We start from the raw sequence: 15316 nt of genomic DNA on the forward strand, positions 1-15316 counted from the left end.
TGTCCGGATACCCTAGATTTGATTTTGGCTCTGTTGTCCCGAATGGTTCACGTCAATTGATTCAAATGTCTTGGAGACACTGGAGACTGTCTGGAAATTTCCATATTGCGTAATGACGAAAATAGTGGTACCCGCTGACACCTGGATGCCTTAGCGTGCCGGATAATAGATACTGCGCAACATCATTCAGGCATCGATTTCATGTGACCTGCCCTGGGTGTCCAGTATTGGGGTCAGGTGACCTCATGGGTTTGGTGGCTCCGTAAGCTCCTCTACAGCTTGCCGAGCTGATGATAGCATTGAGAACAGATACCCCAACGAGCCATCCGCGGTTACCATCTCTGCCATCTCTATCTCTCCCGCATATATTCCCATCCCATTCACACCTGATTTTATATATTTTCTTTTTGGATCGTTTCCGTCGGATCATCTGTGAGGTCTCACAATGAACGGCGCTGCTGACCCGGAGAGAGAGCAGGCGCTCGAGGACTACAAGAAGAGCCTGCTGGAGCTCCGAGAATGGGAGGCCAAGCTCAAATCGCTCCGGATGGGAATCAAGGATTTGCAAAGAGAGTTTGATATCTCAGAGGAAAACATTAAGGCTCTACAGAGTGTGGGCCAGATCATCGGTGAAGTGTTGAAGCAGCTGGATGAGGAGAGATGTACGTTTATCAATACTTTGTTTCCAACATAAAACACTACTTATAACTCGCCATGCACGGTGGACTGCTCCAATCTACATTTAACATGGGCTAACTTTGAACCATAGTCATTGTTAAGGCATCATCCGGTCCCCGTTATGTCGTCGGTTGCCGTTCGAAGGTCGATAAGTCGAAACTGAAACAAGGGACTCGTGTCGCTCTCGATATGACAACCCTGACTATCATGAGGATGCTGCCACGGGAGGTTGATCCATTAGTATACAACATGTCTTTGGAGGACCCGGGACAAGTCAACTTCGCTGGTATTGGTGGCTTGAACGAACAAATCCGAGAGTTACGAGAAGTGATCGAGTTGCCGCTCAAAAATCCCGAGCTTTTCCACCGAGTTGGTATTAAGCCACCCAAGGGTGTCCTCCTTTATGGACCTCCTGGTACAGGAAAGACACTGCTGGCACGAGCCGTGGCAAGCTCTATGGAGACCAACTTTTTGAAGGGTGAGCGCACCATGTTTATTGGGAATACAGGACGCCTTTGCTGACCATTTGAAGTTGTCTCGTCTGCCATCGTCGACAAGTACATCGGTGAATCTGCACGGTTAATAAGAGAGATGTTCGGGTACGCCAAGGAGCATGAGCCTTGTATTATCTTCATGGATGAAATCGATGCTATTGGTGGTCGACGATTCTCTGAGGGTACATCCGCTGACCGTGAAATCCAACGGACATTGATGGAGCTTCTTAACCAATTGGATGGCTTCGATTACCTTGGAAAGACGAAGATCATCATGGCTACGAACAGACCTGATACTCTTGATCCCGCTCTGTTGCGAGCGGGTCGTTTGGACCGCAAGATTGAGATTCCTCTGCCCAATGAAGTTGGTCGTTTGGAGATCTTGAAGATCCACTCTAGTACTGTCCAACTCGAGGGTGATATAGACTTTGAGAGCGTCGTGAAGATGAGCGACGGTCTTAACGGAGCAGATCTGCGCAATGTTGTCACGGAAGCGTATGTTATTTCATTCCTTACTCTTTTGTTTGCGGTTGATGTTTCTGACAATGAGCACAGTGGTTTGTTTGCCATTAAGGACTACCGAGACGCTATTAACCAAGATGACTTCAACCGGGCGGTGCGCAAGGTGGCGGAAGCTAAGAAGCTGGAAGGCAAGCTGGAGTACCAGAAGCTTTAGTGACATAGATTTTCCCGAGGATGACATTACAAAATCGGTCATGTTTAGATAATATGCAATCCGTTTCACGAGCTTTTCACGATGCTTACTTGATTTAAGAGAGATTATTACACCCCGTAGGATAGCGCGCATAACGCTCGTTGCTGGATCTACGACTTGGTTTAGTCGTAAATCGCTTACCATCCATGAAAGTGGCAGTTGATTATCAAAGTGGGTAAAGAACACTGCAAGGACTAGCTTGGGTGAAACCTTCTCTTTTATCACTTGTTATTCTTCCTCTGGAGTGTTGATCAGTTGAAGATTCCCGGGATGGCAAAAGGATTACGAATATCTTTCTAGCCACCGCAGATCGTATCCCCGATCGCGGATGGGGAGGAAGATACTACTTTGAGAACAAACTACCAATACCGTTTAATACAGTGGTATATCAGAAATGCTCTTGAACTACCCACACCTACTGTAGGTAGATGTCTTGCAAAAGAAAAGCTGGGTAATCGCCAGGTGGCCAAAGTATGAGAGCCAAGAAAGACAAACTTCCGCCGTCAAAGGGTCCATTTGGCTCCACTCTGCATATGGGAGGATCTTGGAGACGTACTTGGAGGAGTACTTATGTAGGTCGTTCTTTTCTCATAATAGAGTATATGGACAGACGCCTATGGTTCACGATCAGAAGGTATACACGAAGGATCAAGAGTGAAGGGCGACAGCGATTCCCCGAATTATAATTCTTACTCGTAGTATAGTTACGTACCTTGCTTGGGACAAGGCATTTCATTGGCAGAATCGCAGCATTCACCAGCGGTCTCCACTTATTTCATGCGTGCCCTCTTACTCTTATAGTTTGAAAATCCCAGAATGAATCCCCCATTGCAATAATTGTCTAACCCGCAACTCCAAGCAGCCCCAAATCCCGACCCTCGTGCTGCGCACCTCATGAATCTATTTATCTTTTGTCCTTTCTCATGAGTAACGCATTGTAAAGCTCCACAAAACGGGTTGCATTAGGCAATCAATGCACGCTTGGTTAGTTGTTGACACCTAGCTTCAACCTGTCATTATTACTCTGTGCAACTGCTATGTGAACCATGGTTGTAAGCAATATTTCTAACGTTTCCTCCCCCATCTATGTAGGAATTATTCTCCCGTCACCAATTTGCCCTATAGATAGTTGTACCTTGTTCAAGAGTTGACACCGATCGGTGGACAGAGGAAATAGACAATTATTCGTGCCTCGCGAAGTTGAAGGACAAGCTAGCGCCTATGCCGATTGACTGTTCACTTTCTTCGCTATAGCGAGTGGGTTCCGCGAAGGCCACCTCTATCCTACACGAGCTAGAACAAAGTGACACAAGGGCCCACGGCTATGTCGTTCCACTACCCTCCCAGAAACCCGTCGCTTTCTCCCCAACCACCCCTCGAGAACAACTCCTGGCGTGCGAGTCGCAGCCCCGGACCTAAGCTAGGTGGATACGGACTTTCGCAGTCCGCTGGGGTATCTAACAATCTGACCACATTCTTCGGCGACGGTCGTACACTTCCCATGTACAAAGATAAGCCCTACTTTGCGCCTCGGCGCACGGGCCCAAAAGTTAGGCAGAGGAGGGTTCTCTACGGCGGACTTTGTCTATTCTTTCTAGTCTCGCTGTGGTATTATATGTCTGGTAGCTGGGGCAAGCCGGAGATAAAGACGTCAGAGTCGCAGAAAGGAGAAGAGCTCTGGGCTTGGGTGCAGAGCTTGGACAAGGAACCAGCCTACAATGGCGAAGAACTAAAGGGTATCGACTGGGCAGCCAGGCGAGAGAAGGTCAGGGATGCATTCATTGTTAGTTGGGATGACTACGCGAAGAATGGATGGGGTATGTTCTCAGGTGTCGCTCTAGATGCAACCATAACAATATTCTAATGTTGGACAGGGCTGGACCAGTATCGTCCAGTTGCTAAGGATGGCAAAAACATGGTCGAAGGTGGATTGGGATGGATAATCGTTGACGCGCTTGACACGATGATAATGATGAACCTCACGTCACGGGTCCAGCATGCCCGTGACTGGATTCAGCATTCACTACAATACAATCAGGACCATGATGTCAGCACATTCGAAACCACCATTCGCATGTTAGGCGGTCTCTTGTCAGCACATTACCTTTCCACCACCTATACAGATCTGGCGCCAATCTCGGGCGACGAGGACTTGTATATTGAGAAAGCGACTGACCTCGCAGAGCGGCTATCAGGAGCGTTCGAGTCAAGCTCTGGGGTACCCTTCGCCAGCATCAATCTCAAAAAGTCGGAGGGGATACCGGCACATTCGGATAATGGCGCTTCTTCTACAGCCGAAGCGACGACTGTGCAGCTGGAGTTCAAGTATTTGGCTAAGTTAACCGGGGAAGCAGAATACTGGCGGATGGCGGAGAAGGTAATGGAAGTGGTGGATAGGTCGAAAATGGAGGACGGTCTGGTTCCCATCTATATCTACCCGGACACCGGCAAGTTCAGAGGGAAGAACATCCGCCTCGGTAGTAGAGGCGATTCCTACTATGGTACAGTCTTTCCTTGTAATTCCTCCTTCATTGTCCGATAACTGACGCATCTACTTTGCCAGAATATCTCATCAAGCAGTATCTCCAAACATCGGAACAGGAGCCGGTCTACAAGGAGATGTGGGACGAAGCGCTGATTGGCATCCGCAAACACTTGGTTGCCTATACAAAGCGCGCCCAGTTGGCGATTGTGGGAGAACGGCCCGAGGGCCTGGAGGGAAAGCTCTCGCCCAAGATGGATCACCTTGTCTGCTTCTTACCCGGAACGATTGCGCTCGGCGCTACTGGGGGGATACCGCTATCGCAAGCGAAAAAGTCACCCTATTGGAGTCAACGGCATGACGAGGAGATCCTCCTCGCCAAAGAGCTGATGAAAACCTGCTGGGCGACCTACCTCGCCACAAAGACTGGTCTTGCGGCTGAAATCACCTACTTTAAACTGGACAATCCCGCAGTCATGATGCAAGATATGTACCCAGAGTCCACTCTAACCACCGGCAACCGAAAATCTGAACAAGAAGACCTTCCCCTGAAGTCTAAGCCGCTCTACCCGTTAGACGATAAAACATTAAACTGGGAAAACGACCTCGACATCCACATGCAAGACCGACACAACCTCCAACGTCCCGAGACCCTCGAATCCCTGTTCTACATGTACCGAATCACCGGCGACGAAACCTATCGTCACTGGGGCTGGGAGATGTTCAAATCATTCGTCCGACACACCGCTATCGTCGAACACGACAACACTCACGCCGATCCCACGTCCGATAAACCAGCCGAACCAAGCCGGCCGCAAATCATCAGCTTCACCTCTCTAAACAACGTCGATGTCATCCCGCCCACCCGCAGAGACAACATGGAAAGTTTCTGGATGGCAGAAACCCTTAAGTACTTCTATTTACTCTTCTCGGATCGCGACTTCATTCCACTCGAGGAAAACGTCTTCAACACTGAGGCGCACCCATTCCCCCGGTTCAAGTTAGGGGGAGAGCTGAAGACGGGATGGGAGCGGAAGAGTAGCGAATCTGAATCGGTGCCGAAGTCGGCACCGCAGGAGCAAGAGCAAGCTCCCTGAGCGAGATGTAGAAATCGCTGTTTTAATGCAGCTATTTGGGTACTACTCGGATAGTCTTTGGTTGGAGTACTTTAGCGTTGGATTGGTATGCTATATATACCTTGAACTGGTATTCGTTTCTAAATCTCTTGCTATGGGCCTAACGCTTGTAACTTTTGATAGTAGATGAGATTCCTTGGGGATATTAGATTGTAATCAATCTCCGTCGTTGATAGGGTTCGTAAAACAGAAGCAACCAGGGCATAGATGCTCTGACTCTAAGGATACTTATATATGAGATGCATGGGTATATAACATCACACGCAGACAGAGAGTATCAAGCCTAACGACGCTGCAAAGCCGCCTCGATCAACTTCCGATATCCGCGAACAGCCTCCTGCAGATCCCCAACAGTTATAGCTTCATTATCACCATGGGCAACATGGATACTACCGGGACCATAGAGGTAGCGACGAACGGGGCCGTCCTCGCGCTCATGGATCTGCAGATTCGGCACATCGGTGCCGTAGTTTACCGTCGTGATGTCGAAGCCATCAACGTCTGTATCCAAGTCCTGAGGGGGATATCCTTCGGAGCGGGTATTAAACTCCGCGTACACATCGGGGTTACCATCCGTCGCATCGCGCACGGCCCGTCGAACGATATCCCGTGCCTCGTCAGGGGTGCCCGCGGCCAGACGCACGGCAACGTCAGCGCGAGCAGTGGCCGGGACGACGTTGGCAGCGACACCAGCGTCTACTCGGCCGATGTTCACGGTCGTGTTGCCATACTTCGGGCTGGAAGGAAGACCGCCCTTGTCGGCAGGGATGTTGCCCAGCTGGTCGACGCGGGAGAGGGCCGGGAGGACGGCGGAGATGGCGCTGCGGCCGAGCCAGGGGTATCCGGAGTGGGCAGCGTGGCCTTTAGCGACGATCTCGAAGCCCAGCATCCCCTTGTGGCCGGACACGAGGGCGAGTTCGGTGGGTTCGCCGAAGATCACAGTGTGGAAGGCGGAGGGAGCTGGATTGAGTGAGGATTCCGAGAACGCTCTCATGCCATCTCCACCGGTTTCTTCGCCAACGACGAAGAGCAGACCCAAGGGCGCACTGGGATTCTGCTCAAGAACATCGAGAGCAGCGAAGATTTGGGCTGCGACGCTGCCTTTGGCGTCAACGGAGCCGCGACCGGAGATACGGATCGTGGACGGGTCATTATCCGTGGTCGAGTCGGTGTCCAAGGAGTACGGGATAAATGGTGGGACAGTGTCGATGTGACTGGTAATGAGGATTTCCGGGGTATTAGACGACGGGTAGGCAAAGACGTTAAAACGCTCTTGGTTTTCTCTTTGAGAAGACGAAGTTACTGCCTGCTCAATGACGGTGAAGTTGCGGGCGCGGAGAAAATCGGCGATGAACTCCCCGACATTGTGCTCGTTGCTAGAGATAGATTCAATCTGCACAATATCTCGGTGAAAAGACAGGAAGGGCGAGGCATTGATCACTTCCTCGGCGGAATTGAACGTCCCTGTTGATGGTGACGATGTTGTCGGCACACCCAGAGGTGATTGTGGAAATGCGGGGTGCGGAGAAGCCGCCGTGAGCGCAGTGCACAGCACAAGCGAGTAGATAGACTTCATGGAGGATGTCTTTGGGTAGGCGGGATATTGCCTGTCCAGTAAGTATGATTACCCGATGGGTTTGACTGAAAGTGGAACAATGACGATGTTATCTCAAGTTCTACGTAAATGGCGCAAGTGAATTGGGGTTTCTGTTCCGAGGGTCCAGCGCATGTCACGTGCATCCCGGAGAAGATACACAGTCCCGGTGGATTGATTCCTGTTTGGGGACCACTAGACTCCGTACAGTTCGCCGTCAACACGGCCTCTGATATTGCGCAATCGTGACCGAATTGAGCGGACGAGCGCCAATGAATTGAAGAGTCAATGCCTCGTCCCTTGCTACAAACTAGGATCAATACGGTAGATCAGAATATGTTTTATCAATTGCCGAACGCGAGGCGATGATCTTCACATATGTACGGAGTACTCCGTACTCCTTGTACACAGACGATTGTTGCGATGGATAAATCGAGTCGATGTATCCACGGACTCAGCTGGAAAGTGATTACCAAGCTCACTTATCTAGGTTTGTCATGGAAAAGCTTTCCAAGCCCGAGTTCGGGGAATCGGCTTTCTAGAAGGCTGGCACCAGTTGCCAAGCACATCGAAACCAAAGACCGGCCCAGCTGGAACTCTTTCTTAGGGTTTGTGAAAGTTTGTCGGGTGGGTTTCTCGTTCCGGCAACCCATGGCAATGAGTTCGAGCCCACGAGAACTGAACCAGATTTTGAAGGTTCCCTTCTGCTGGCTCCGACCATGTGGGCCTGACGTCGGCACCACAAGCCTCAAGGGCCTCTGAGCGCGATGCGTCACCAAGTAACCAGGCTTCTCGTGGGACCTGACCCATCGCGACTGACAGTACTAGACATGATTACCTGAGATGGCAGGTGTGGAGGACATTCTCCGTCGGTGATACTCTATTCGACACATTGGATATGGCACACCTCCGTCCGCTGGAGAAGGGAGTACATACATTGAAAAGTACGTGCATACAGGATACCCTGGATAACTAACACCAGATTTTGGAGCTGGCAACATCACGAACGTACATATATACTCCGTACGTTATGCATCATTATTATCCTGTCTGAGAAATATGAGAGCGCCTTCGTCCAACCACCCTGGTCTCGGGACTTGGCCGATGGAACTGATAGGTCATGGTACTTTCGTCCAAGTAAAATGACGATGACGGTCGCACGGCGTTAGAAGGAATCCACCAGCCCGCTGGAGCTATGTCAATCCGATGGGGTCCTGTGCTCGACCAGTCGAGGTCCGCCGGAGTCTAGACAACGGTCTTTGTTCTTCTTTAGTATTTACCCTACAATTAGTTCGTCACTGGGTCCCCCTCTCGCTTGAAATTTTGGGGGGCAATGACGGTGGGAAGCCGTTGGATCTCGCGGGTAGACGGGAATCGGTTCCTTTTCTAAAGTATAAAAATTTCCCTTCTTTGATCAGATCTAAACCTTTTTCTTTTCTGATCGGAAATCGTGGTGGCTATTACATATCTACCGCGTCCTTTATCCGGTCGAAAATCAAAGAAACATAGCAAAAAAGAAAAAGGTAAAAAGAAAGAGAGAAAGAGAGGGAAGAACCGTGGCAAGGTCTCGAACGGAACCACTGTAACTCCCACGGAACTGAACGGAGCCAACTAAACTGGGCAAATTTTGGACGATCCTCCATATCTCTTGGTGGCATGCAAAGGAAAACAACATACTTGCCTGAGGTTGGGGGCTGTCAGTTTGGTAAATAAATTCAAAGAAGTAGAATAAAAAAGAAAAAAGATAAAACCAAACTAAAGAAGTAATGATCCTTGACATGGACTAAAAACAGAATGTGAGGGGAAGAAATGTGAGAGAAACAAAACCAAAGAAAAAATAAATTAAATAAATAATAAATAATAAAAAATTCCAACAGAGGGCGGAAAAAAAAAAAAAAAAAAGACCCCCAAGTGTTGGATATCAAATGTTGCTTTTCTCCCAGAATTTTCATTGGGCGATCGGAGGAGATTCGCCTCTGAACAGGGTTTGTGATTTGATAGCTATTCTTGTCGTCTTAGGAGAGCATTCAATGAGGAATTCGTGATTCCTTCAGATCATTTGGATCTTATACCTTCTCATCTCTTCTGCCTCGGGTTACCTCTTGTGTTGCCCTCTCTCTTTTTTCCCCCCCCCTTCTCTTTTCTTGTGCCATTTCCAACATCTTTCTCTTCCCTCAGCTCGTCCAAGCTTTTGACTTGACTTGCTGTTTTAGTATACTTGCCTCTCTGAATTGACTCACGGCCCGTCGATTCCGTGGCTTCCCTTACCTTTACTAACTACCTCGAGATCGTTGTTGCATCGCTCGGCTTCCAGCCAAACGGGTTCTGATTGACTGCAGCGCGCACTGAGCTGTCAACTTAGTGCCTGCGCTCTCTGGCTTTGGGCCTCACGAACACCCCGCCAGCTGTTCGGCATCCACTGACGTGCTCCACGTCTTTCATCTTGCCTGCCCTACCGCCTGCGATCAGCCTGTCTCGTCCAACCGCCTGCGGATTCTTTTCTTGCGCTGACCGGTTCGTTTGAAGCACATCTTCGACCTGACTCAAACCCTGGGTCTTTACTTCAGGCGTCTGTCATTCATCCTTTCTGGATATCGATTCACCGCCACGCCACGTTTTTTTTCCAACCGGCTTGTAAACAATCAAGAGTCATTCGGTTGACGCTTTAATCCATTCAGCTGTGATTTCTGTCAACTCTTTTTTTTTTTTTTTTTTCTTCTCTCTGCTGCCTGAAATCTCAATAATTAAAAAGTTCATTCTGGAAGAAAACCAATGGACAATGCGTCTTCTTCCTAATTGAACTCGAACCATTTCCCCTCCCTGCGTTTCGCATTGCTTCCTCCTCACGTCCACTCTCTGCACGTGAAAAGGAAGCCTCACTATTCTGGTCCCCAAAAACTTCTTCTACAAGAACACGTCATTTCTGGAATCGTGCACCATGTTGAAACTTTCCCAACTTATAGACACCAAAGGGCGGGATAGTTCCGAAGTCATGGTAGACTCATACCGACAACCACCGCAGTCACCGTTGACTAATACTTCGTCGACGCCGGTCTCTCCCACCGTCTCCCTCTTCTCTGCCAAAGGACATACTCGCTTTTCGAGCTCCGTGTCCTCTTTGGTCTCCTCGCCGGGTCATAATAACTCGATGGAGATCGCGTCCAAGAATCCCTTGACAGGAGTAAAGGAAGAATCCTGTGGGGCCCCAGCTAGGGATCTCGAGGAGGATTATTTCCGTATGTTGTTGCCCTTGCTCCCAGCCCCCCGGTTCTCGAGTCTTTTCTCCGATTGTACTTATACAATTGTATTGACCAATACAGAACACTTCGATCAAGATCTGTCCGAGTTTGAGGGCCCGTACTTTGCTTCAGTCGATTACTCGGACGAGTACGATCTCACGGATGCCGGCATGGACATCCCTCATTCACCCAAAAAGAGACGCTCGGATAGTGTCTCCGCCAAGGGTCTCTCGCGGATCGGTTCACGCATATCGACCATTTCGAACCGCTGGAAGTCCAGACAGGGCTCCGATGGCTTCGATGCTTTGGATGCCTTCTCGATGCGGTCTCGCACCAATTCCACATCCTCTATCCTAATCGGTCCCACCATCGTCCCCGTCAGTCGCGTCAATTCCGTTACCGTGCCACCTTCACCCGCCAGGACAATCTTTGAGGAGCGACTTAGTGAGTCCGGGGCCTTGCCCATCGATATCGCAAAAGCAAATCGTCACAGCCAGGATAACGATGACGCGAGCCCCAAAGCGACCACTCCCCTGCTACCTCCGTTCATGGGCGACCAGCCAACGTATCCCGTGACATCCCGAGTCCACTCCCCTTTGCAATCGCCGTCCGTGGCGGACATGTCGGAGGATGCTTGTGACGGTGCAGCATCCCGGGACTCGCGGTTGGCCAGCCTACCGTCGCCTCCGCTGTCTACCAGGCCATCCATTTCGTCATTCAATCGTCCGCGCGCGAGCACGGTACGACCAGCGTCGGTGGATGCACCCCCCTATCTTTTATCAGACCCGAACGACGAGTGGGCGAACAAGCTCGGTCATGCCAACTTTACGATTCAACCGGAGCCGTACGTGCCCGAGGTGTACGATCTCGAATCTTTTCGTCAATTACGCGCCCAGTGGGATTTGGCGCAATGCAATTTCACCAAGCATCTCGTCCGAACGGGCGAGCATTACGGGATCACATCCACAATCTACAAGTTGACGGAGGAGAAGTGGGATTGTGTTAATAGTGAATGGAAACACCACCACGAGATGATGCTTTCCCAGCTAGAGGTCACCGAAGGACATCGTCTACACCTCATCGAGTCCCAGTGCGACCCGTGCGAACAGATCAAGCTTCCACGCCTCCATGACGAGAAATTCCCCGAGCTGGGTGATGGAGAGATTGTCGGACCCATGAAAATCGCCCCAGCCACCAGCGGATCGGGACGCTGTCGGAGTCAGTCGTTGAAACGCAACTTCTTCAGATTCTTCCAGGATCTGATGTCACGATCTTAGAACCCTTGGTCTGTCTATTCCGAGGGACCAAACTTCCTTGATGACCATAGAAATACCGCGAGAGGCATCGATGTACACCATCTAATGACTTTAACGCCTCTCGAATGATTGATTAAGCGTGTGACGAATAATGCCTTTCCTTTCCTTTTTTTTCGGTTTGCTGTGATCCGATAATAACGACTGACGATCTGCGTCTGCGACTACTGACTCGCAGTGCGCAATGCATTCCTTACGATGATTGTCTTTTCCTTTGTTTAGTATTTGTGGAGTCTCCGGGGGTCGCCTTACAGGCGCGTGTAAATGGTACCACGGTTTACGGTTATGGTCTCTTTGTTCTCTACCCTCAGCAATATTCCTTGCATAACTATGGGGAAAACCACCTGATCAATCGGGATAAAACCAGGAGGTTGGGAGAGCAGAAGCAGCTCAGGAGGAGACGCCACCGGTGTTTTGACCGACTCATTCCTTGATATACCCCGAGACATGTTTGATTGAGTTCGCGTCCATTGTATCGCATGGAAAAGTTCGTGTCTCAAAAGCGTTATTGAGCTATGCGTCACGTGTACATAATATGCACTATACCCAGCATCTTCATAATGGACTAATGTGGGAAGATTCAAATTTGGAAGTGATTACAGACTCACTGTATGTAATGTATAGCTAGAAAATTGCCTTGCGTAAGTATACAGATATGACGTATAATGCCCCGGAAAGTCACTAGCATGAATCTCGTCACGGTGCAACATTGACATACGCAGCAATCCACGCACCAGGGTCTCAATAAAGCCCAAAAAAGTCCAGACAGGAGCCGAGTCTAAATCCAGTACTGCTTCCAGATTTGCTGCGACTCTTCATCACCGCGGAAGCGGAAGTCGACCCGAACAATGTCCTTGAAACCCTCCGCCATCGTCGGCTCCTTGAACCGACGGCCGAAATCCCCGAACGCGATTCCGGGGAGTAGGGCCCTGCTTTCCGGATTCTAAAGAACATTCATCCACACATTAGCCTGCCATTATGGAGGGGTATAACTGTATGTATATAGGGTGCACATATTGTCAAGATCCAAAGGTCTAGCCAGGTGTTTCGGCGGGAGAGAGGGGGGAAAGAGGGGGCATAGAGATAATGAGAACGCGCGACGCTGTGCCACCATATGTCTCCGGGTCTGTGCAACTTCGGATCTTGGGGGACATAGGGTACAAGGGTGGTAGTACCAGTACATACCAAGGACTTGTTCGCAGCGCGGACAGCATTATTGTGCCGACAGAGAGCTGGGGATGCAGAGAAATATACACAACGAATGGGAATGCTGTATTCCTTTGCGATTTCGATCCAGTGGGATCTTGTTTCTGGGTCTGCGTTCGTATTGTCTAATAGAGCATTGTGTTCCTCCTCCCGAGGGAGGATAGATCAGATGGTTAGTTGTCTGAGTCTCATACTGGTACTCATTGTGGCTGTGGCTCTTTTATTGAGGTTTAGGGATGGAAGACAAACGGCGGGGATATTGCAGGGAATTGAGAAACTAATGCAAGGAGTTTACATACCGACTACCACGGACCTTCCGGCCGTAAGGTGTTCCTTGGCGACTTTGATACATTTAGGACGCTGGCCAGGTCTTATTAGCATTCCTTTTTCTTGATCTCTTTGGCTGCCCCTGCATGAGCGATGCTCCGCTCCGGGATCCTGTAACAATGCATTGACGATTCAACGTGTGGCGTGGTCGGATTGCCAACATACCGTTTTCAAAATGTCCTGGTTCACTCGTTCATATCCCAATGGCTCCAGATAATCCCAGTAGAAAGTCGACTTGCCCGCGCCGGGACTGCCGCAGAAGATCACTAGTTCAAGAGCGCTTTGACGGGAAAAGGGGGGTGAAGCTGTCGGCGAGATGTTATTTCCTTGTTCATGGTGCAGAAGAAGCCATAGGCAACCTCATAACAGATGTAGGCTAGACTCTGCACTCCGACTTACCATCATCGGTTTGGTCCGATTGTAAATATAGAGAAGGGTCGAATGATTCCACGAGCGGCTCCGGCGCGGCGTTGAGAAAAAACTCCTCTGGTGTTTTAAATGGAACTCCGGCATTTACAGCAAACCCACTGAAGAGTAACGTCAGATTAAACTATGACCGCTGGTGGGATTTGCCTACCGATCTACCTGGGAATGGTCATTTGGCCGTCCAGCGGCATCTCCAACATAAATCGATTTTGATAAGTCCACGCCGTTCACGTCAAAATCATAGTCGTCTAGGAACTCTTTCCACATCCCGATTCTTGGCTTTCTGTAACCATCGTCCAGAGTAGCTGCGTAAACACTGAGTGGAATGTCTAGTTGTTTCATGACAGCAGAGGCCCTTTCTTTGAAGTTCGTGAGGCTTTTTGAATCGGAGCGCCCTCCTTTCATATCCTTTTGTAGGCTGATCTTCTTCTGATTCGTTATGATGATGACATAGTAACTGATGAGCGACGTGTCAGTTCCCATCTGTTTAATCAAGACGTCCCCAAATAGTGAACATCACGTAGCGATCACCCACATACCCATCTGCGCTCAACTCCTTGAGTTTAGAGGGAACCGTATCATGCCACCACTTCCAGTCGGAGGAGTTCTTGGGAAAAGTGTTGCCAGAAGCCGTCGAGACTAACGTTGAGTCCTACGGCGTGTCAGTCTCCCACACCGTCCAAGTGCTCCCAGCAGATGCATCCCCACCAAATCAAAGGCAGCAACTTTTGGCTTCTCTATAGTCTGTTTATGGTCTGCTTTCTTCGCATATTTGCCGACGACGAGACTGTTGTTCACGATGCGCCAGGTGATTTGCTCGGGCTTCTTTTGAGATGCGGGGGTGAAGAACGATGACACCGATTGCTCTGTAGGACCAGTTAGTAATTAAAACATAGTTAAGGTCTACGATAGCTCAGGTAAGGTATTGAAACGTTTACGTACTTGTCAGTGTGGATTCAATCTTTCTCTTTACCGGAGGTGGGGAGATAGTCCCAGTTGTAGACGCTGGCCGTTTGACCGAGCCGGCCATTCTGGTAAATTGTAATCTCAAAAGAATTTTGGCGAGTAATCAAGGAAGTGCAATACGTCTATGTCGTTTTCCGAGGCCCGGTTATGACGTTATGGTTGAAGGGGATATAAATGAGCCATCATCCAAAACACGCGGGCAACGCGCGTCAGGTTCACGAAGTCACATGTTCCAGATAGATGGATCCCTTTCCCTATGTAGTTTAATCAACCTATCTATACTCGTACTACATCACTCAGTGACTTTCCGCCTAAATAACCTACAGTCCGAGATATATACGGTTATTGATATGGCAATAAGATGGTGTAAGTCTCTGCGTGTGAAATCATGATTCTGTCTAAATGAAAGAACAATTTGTCGAGACGGCCATGAGAATGCATGTGTGCGTCGCATTTTCCGGTCCCAGTATTGATCTTCACGGCAGACATACTTGTACAAATACGGAGCAATGACCGGTATATACGAAAGTAGTGAAGCGAGGCGAATAGCATTCTGCACATTCCCCTTCATACTTCCCCCGCAAGATAATTGGTGTTACCGAAGGTCACACTGACCTGGGATATTAAATCATGCGAATCGTACTTTGGATGCGGAATGATTTAGGGCAAGAATGCAACTCGCCAATCCAGCATGGGGCGTCGAAGCGCTAAGTTAGAATACACAAAGTTTTATCGTTTGT

The 15316-nt window shown here is 49.5% G+C and overlaps 5 protein-coding genes across 5 annotated transcripts; 3 read left to right on the forward strand and 2 right to left on the reverse strand.

The window, feature by feature from the left end:
- The first annotated feature begins 256 nt into the window (after positions 1–256).
- F9C07_2127880 (P-loop containing nucleoside triphosphate hydrolase protein) lies at positions 257–2003 on the forward strand. Its single transcript, XM_041289555.2, has 4 exons — positions 257–662; positions 770–1156; positions 1211–1667; positions 1728–2003. Exons 1-4 carry the CDS (start codon positions 446–448, stop codon positions 1846–1848), a joined length of 1182 nt encoding a protein of 393 aa, XP_041142568.1. The 5' UTR covers positions 257–445; the 3' UTR covers positions 1849–2003.
- A 1208-nt stretch (positions 2004–3211) lies between these two features.
- F9C07_3119 (mannosyl-oligosaccharide alpha-1,2-mannosidase) lies at positions 3212–5466 on the forward strand (the record flags this gene model as incomplete). The annotated part of the gene is made up of 3 exons (XM_041289556.1): positions 3212–3704; positions 3762–4388; positions 4451–5466. 3 exons carry the CDS (start codon positions 3212–3214, stop codon positions 5464–5466), a joined length of 2136 nt encoding a protein of 711 aa, XP_041142569.1.
- A 322-nt stretch (positions 5467–5788) lies between these two features.
- On the reverse strand, positions 5789–7081 carry F9C07_3118 (ArgE-DapE-like domain-containing metallopeptidase; the record flags this gene model as incomplete). The annotated part of the gene is made up of 1 exon (XM_041284658.1): positions 5789–7081. One exon carries the CDS (start codon positions 7079–7081, stop codon positions 5789–5791), a length of 1293 nt encoding a protein of 430 aa, XP_041142570.1.
- Positions 7082–9113: 2032 nt separating this feature from the next.
- F9C07_1225248 (uncharacterized protein) lies at positions 9114–12022 on the forward strand. The gene has a single exon (XM_071507796.1). It carries the CDS (start codon positions 10038–10040, stop codon positions 11613–11615), a length of 1578 nt encoding a protein of 525 aa, XP_071363714.1. The 5' UTR covers positions 9114–10037; the 3' UTR covers positions 11616–12022.
- F9C07_1216492 (polynucleotide kinase 3'-phosphatase) lies at positions 12023–15202 on the reverse strand. Its single transcript, XM_071507786.1, has 9 exons — positions 14553–15202; positions 14319–14476; positions 14150–14262; positions 13762–14067; positions 13584–13711; positions 13350–13489; positions 13157–13217; positions 12837–12982; positions 12023–12594 (listed from the first exon to the last, which is right to left on the reverse strand). Exons 1-9 carry the CDS (start codon positions 14638–14640, stop codon positions 12430–12432), a joined length of 1305 nt encoding a protein of 434 aa, XP_071363715.1. The 5' UTR covers positions 14641–15202; the 3' UTR covers positions 12023–12429.
- Positions 15203–15316: the final 114 nt, after the last annotated feature.

The sequence above is a fragment of the Aspergillus flavus genome, chromosome 2, assembly GCF_009017415.1.
Source record: "Aspergillus flavus chromosome 2, complete sequence".
Lineage (NCBI taxonomy): Eukaryota > Fungi > Ascomycota > Eurotiomycetes > Eurotiales > Aspergillaceae > Aspergillus > Aspergillus flavus.

What these genes read in the sequence shown, in the direction of transcription:
- F9C07_1216492 (XM_071507786.1), bottom strand. Translation starts at nt 14,640, where the DNA reads ATGGCCGGCTCGGTCAAACGGCCAGCGTCTACAACTGGGACTATCTCC. An exon ending in AAGGAGTTGAGCGCAGATGG is followed by an intron (nt 14,068 to 14,149) that starts GTATGTGGGTGA and finishes GTCGCTCATCAG; the next exon opens with TTACTATGTCATCATCATAA. An exon ending in GACCATTCCCAGGTAGATCG is followed by an intron (nt 13,712 to 13,761) that starts GTAGGCAAATCC and finishes GTTACTCTTCAG; the next exon opens with TGGGTTTGCTGTAAATGCCG.
- F9C07_2127880 (XM_041289555.2), top strand. Translation starts at nt 446, where the DNA reads ATGAACGGCGCTGCTGACCCGGAGAGAGAGCAGGCGCTCGAGGACTAC. An exon ending in GCAGCTGGATGAGGAGAGAT is followed by an intron (nt 663 to 769) that starts GTACGTTTATCA and finishes TTTGAACCATAG; the next exon opens with TCATTGTTAAGGCATCATCC. An exon ending in CGCAATGTTGTCACGGAAGC is followed by an intron (nt 1,668 to 1,727) that starts GTATGTTATTTC and finishes CAATGAGCACAG; the next exon opens with TGGTTTGTTTGCCATTAAGG.
- F9C07_1225248 (XM_071507796.1), top strand. Translation starts at nt 10,038, where the DNA reads ATGTTGAAACTTTCCCAACTTATAGACACCAAAGGGCGGGATAGTTCC.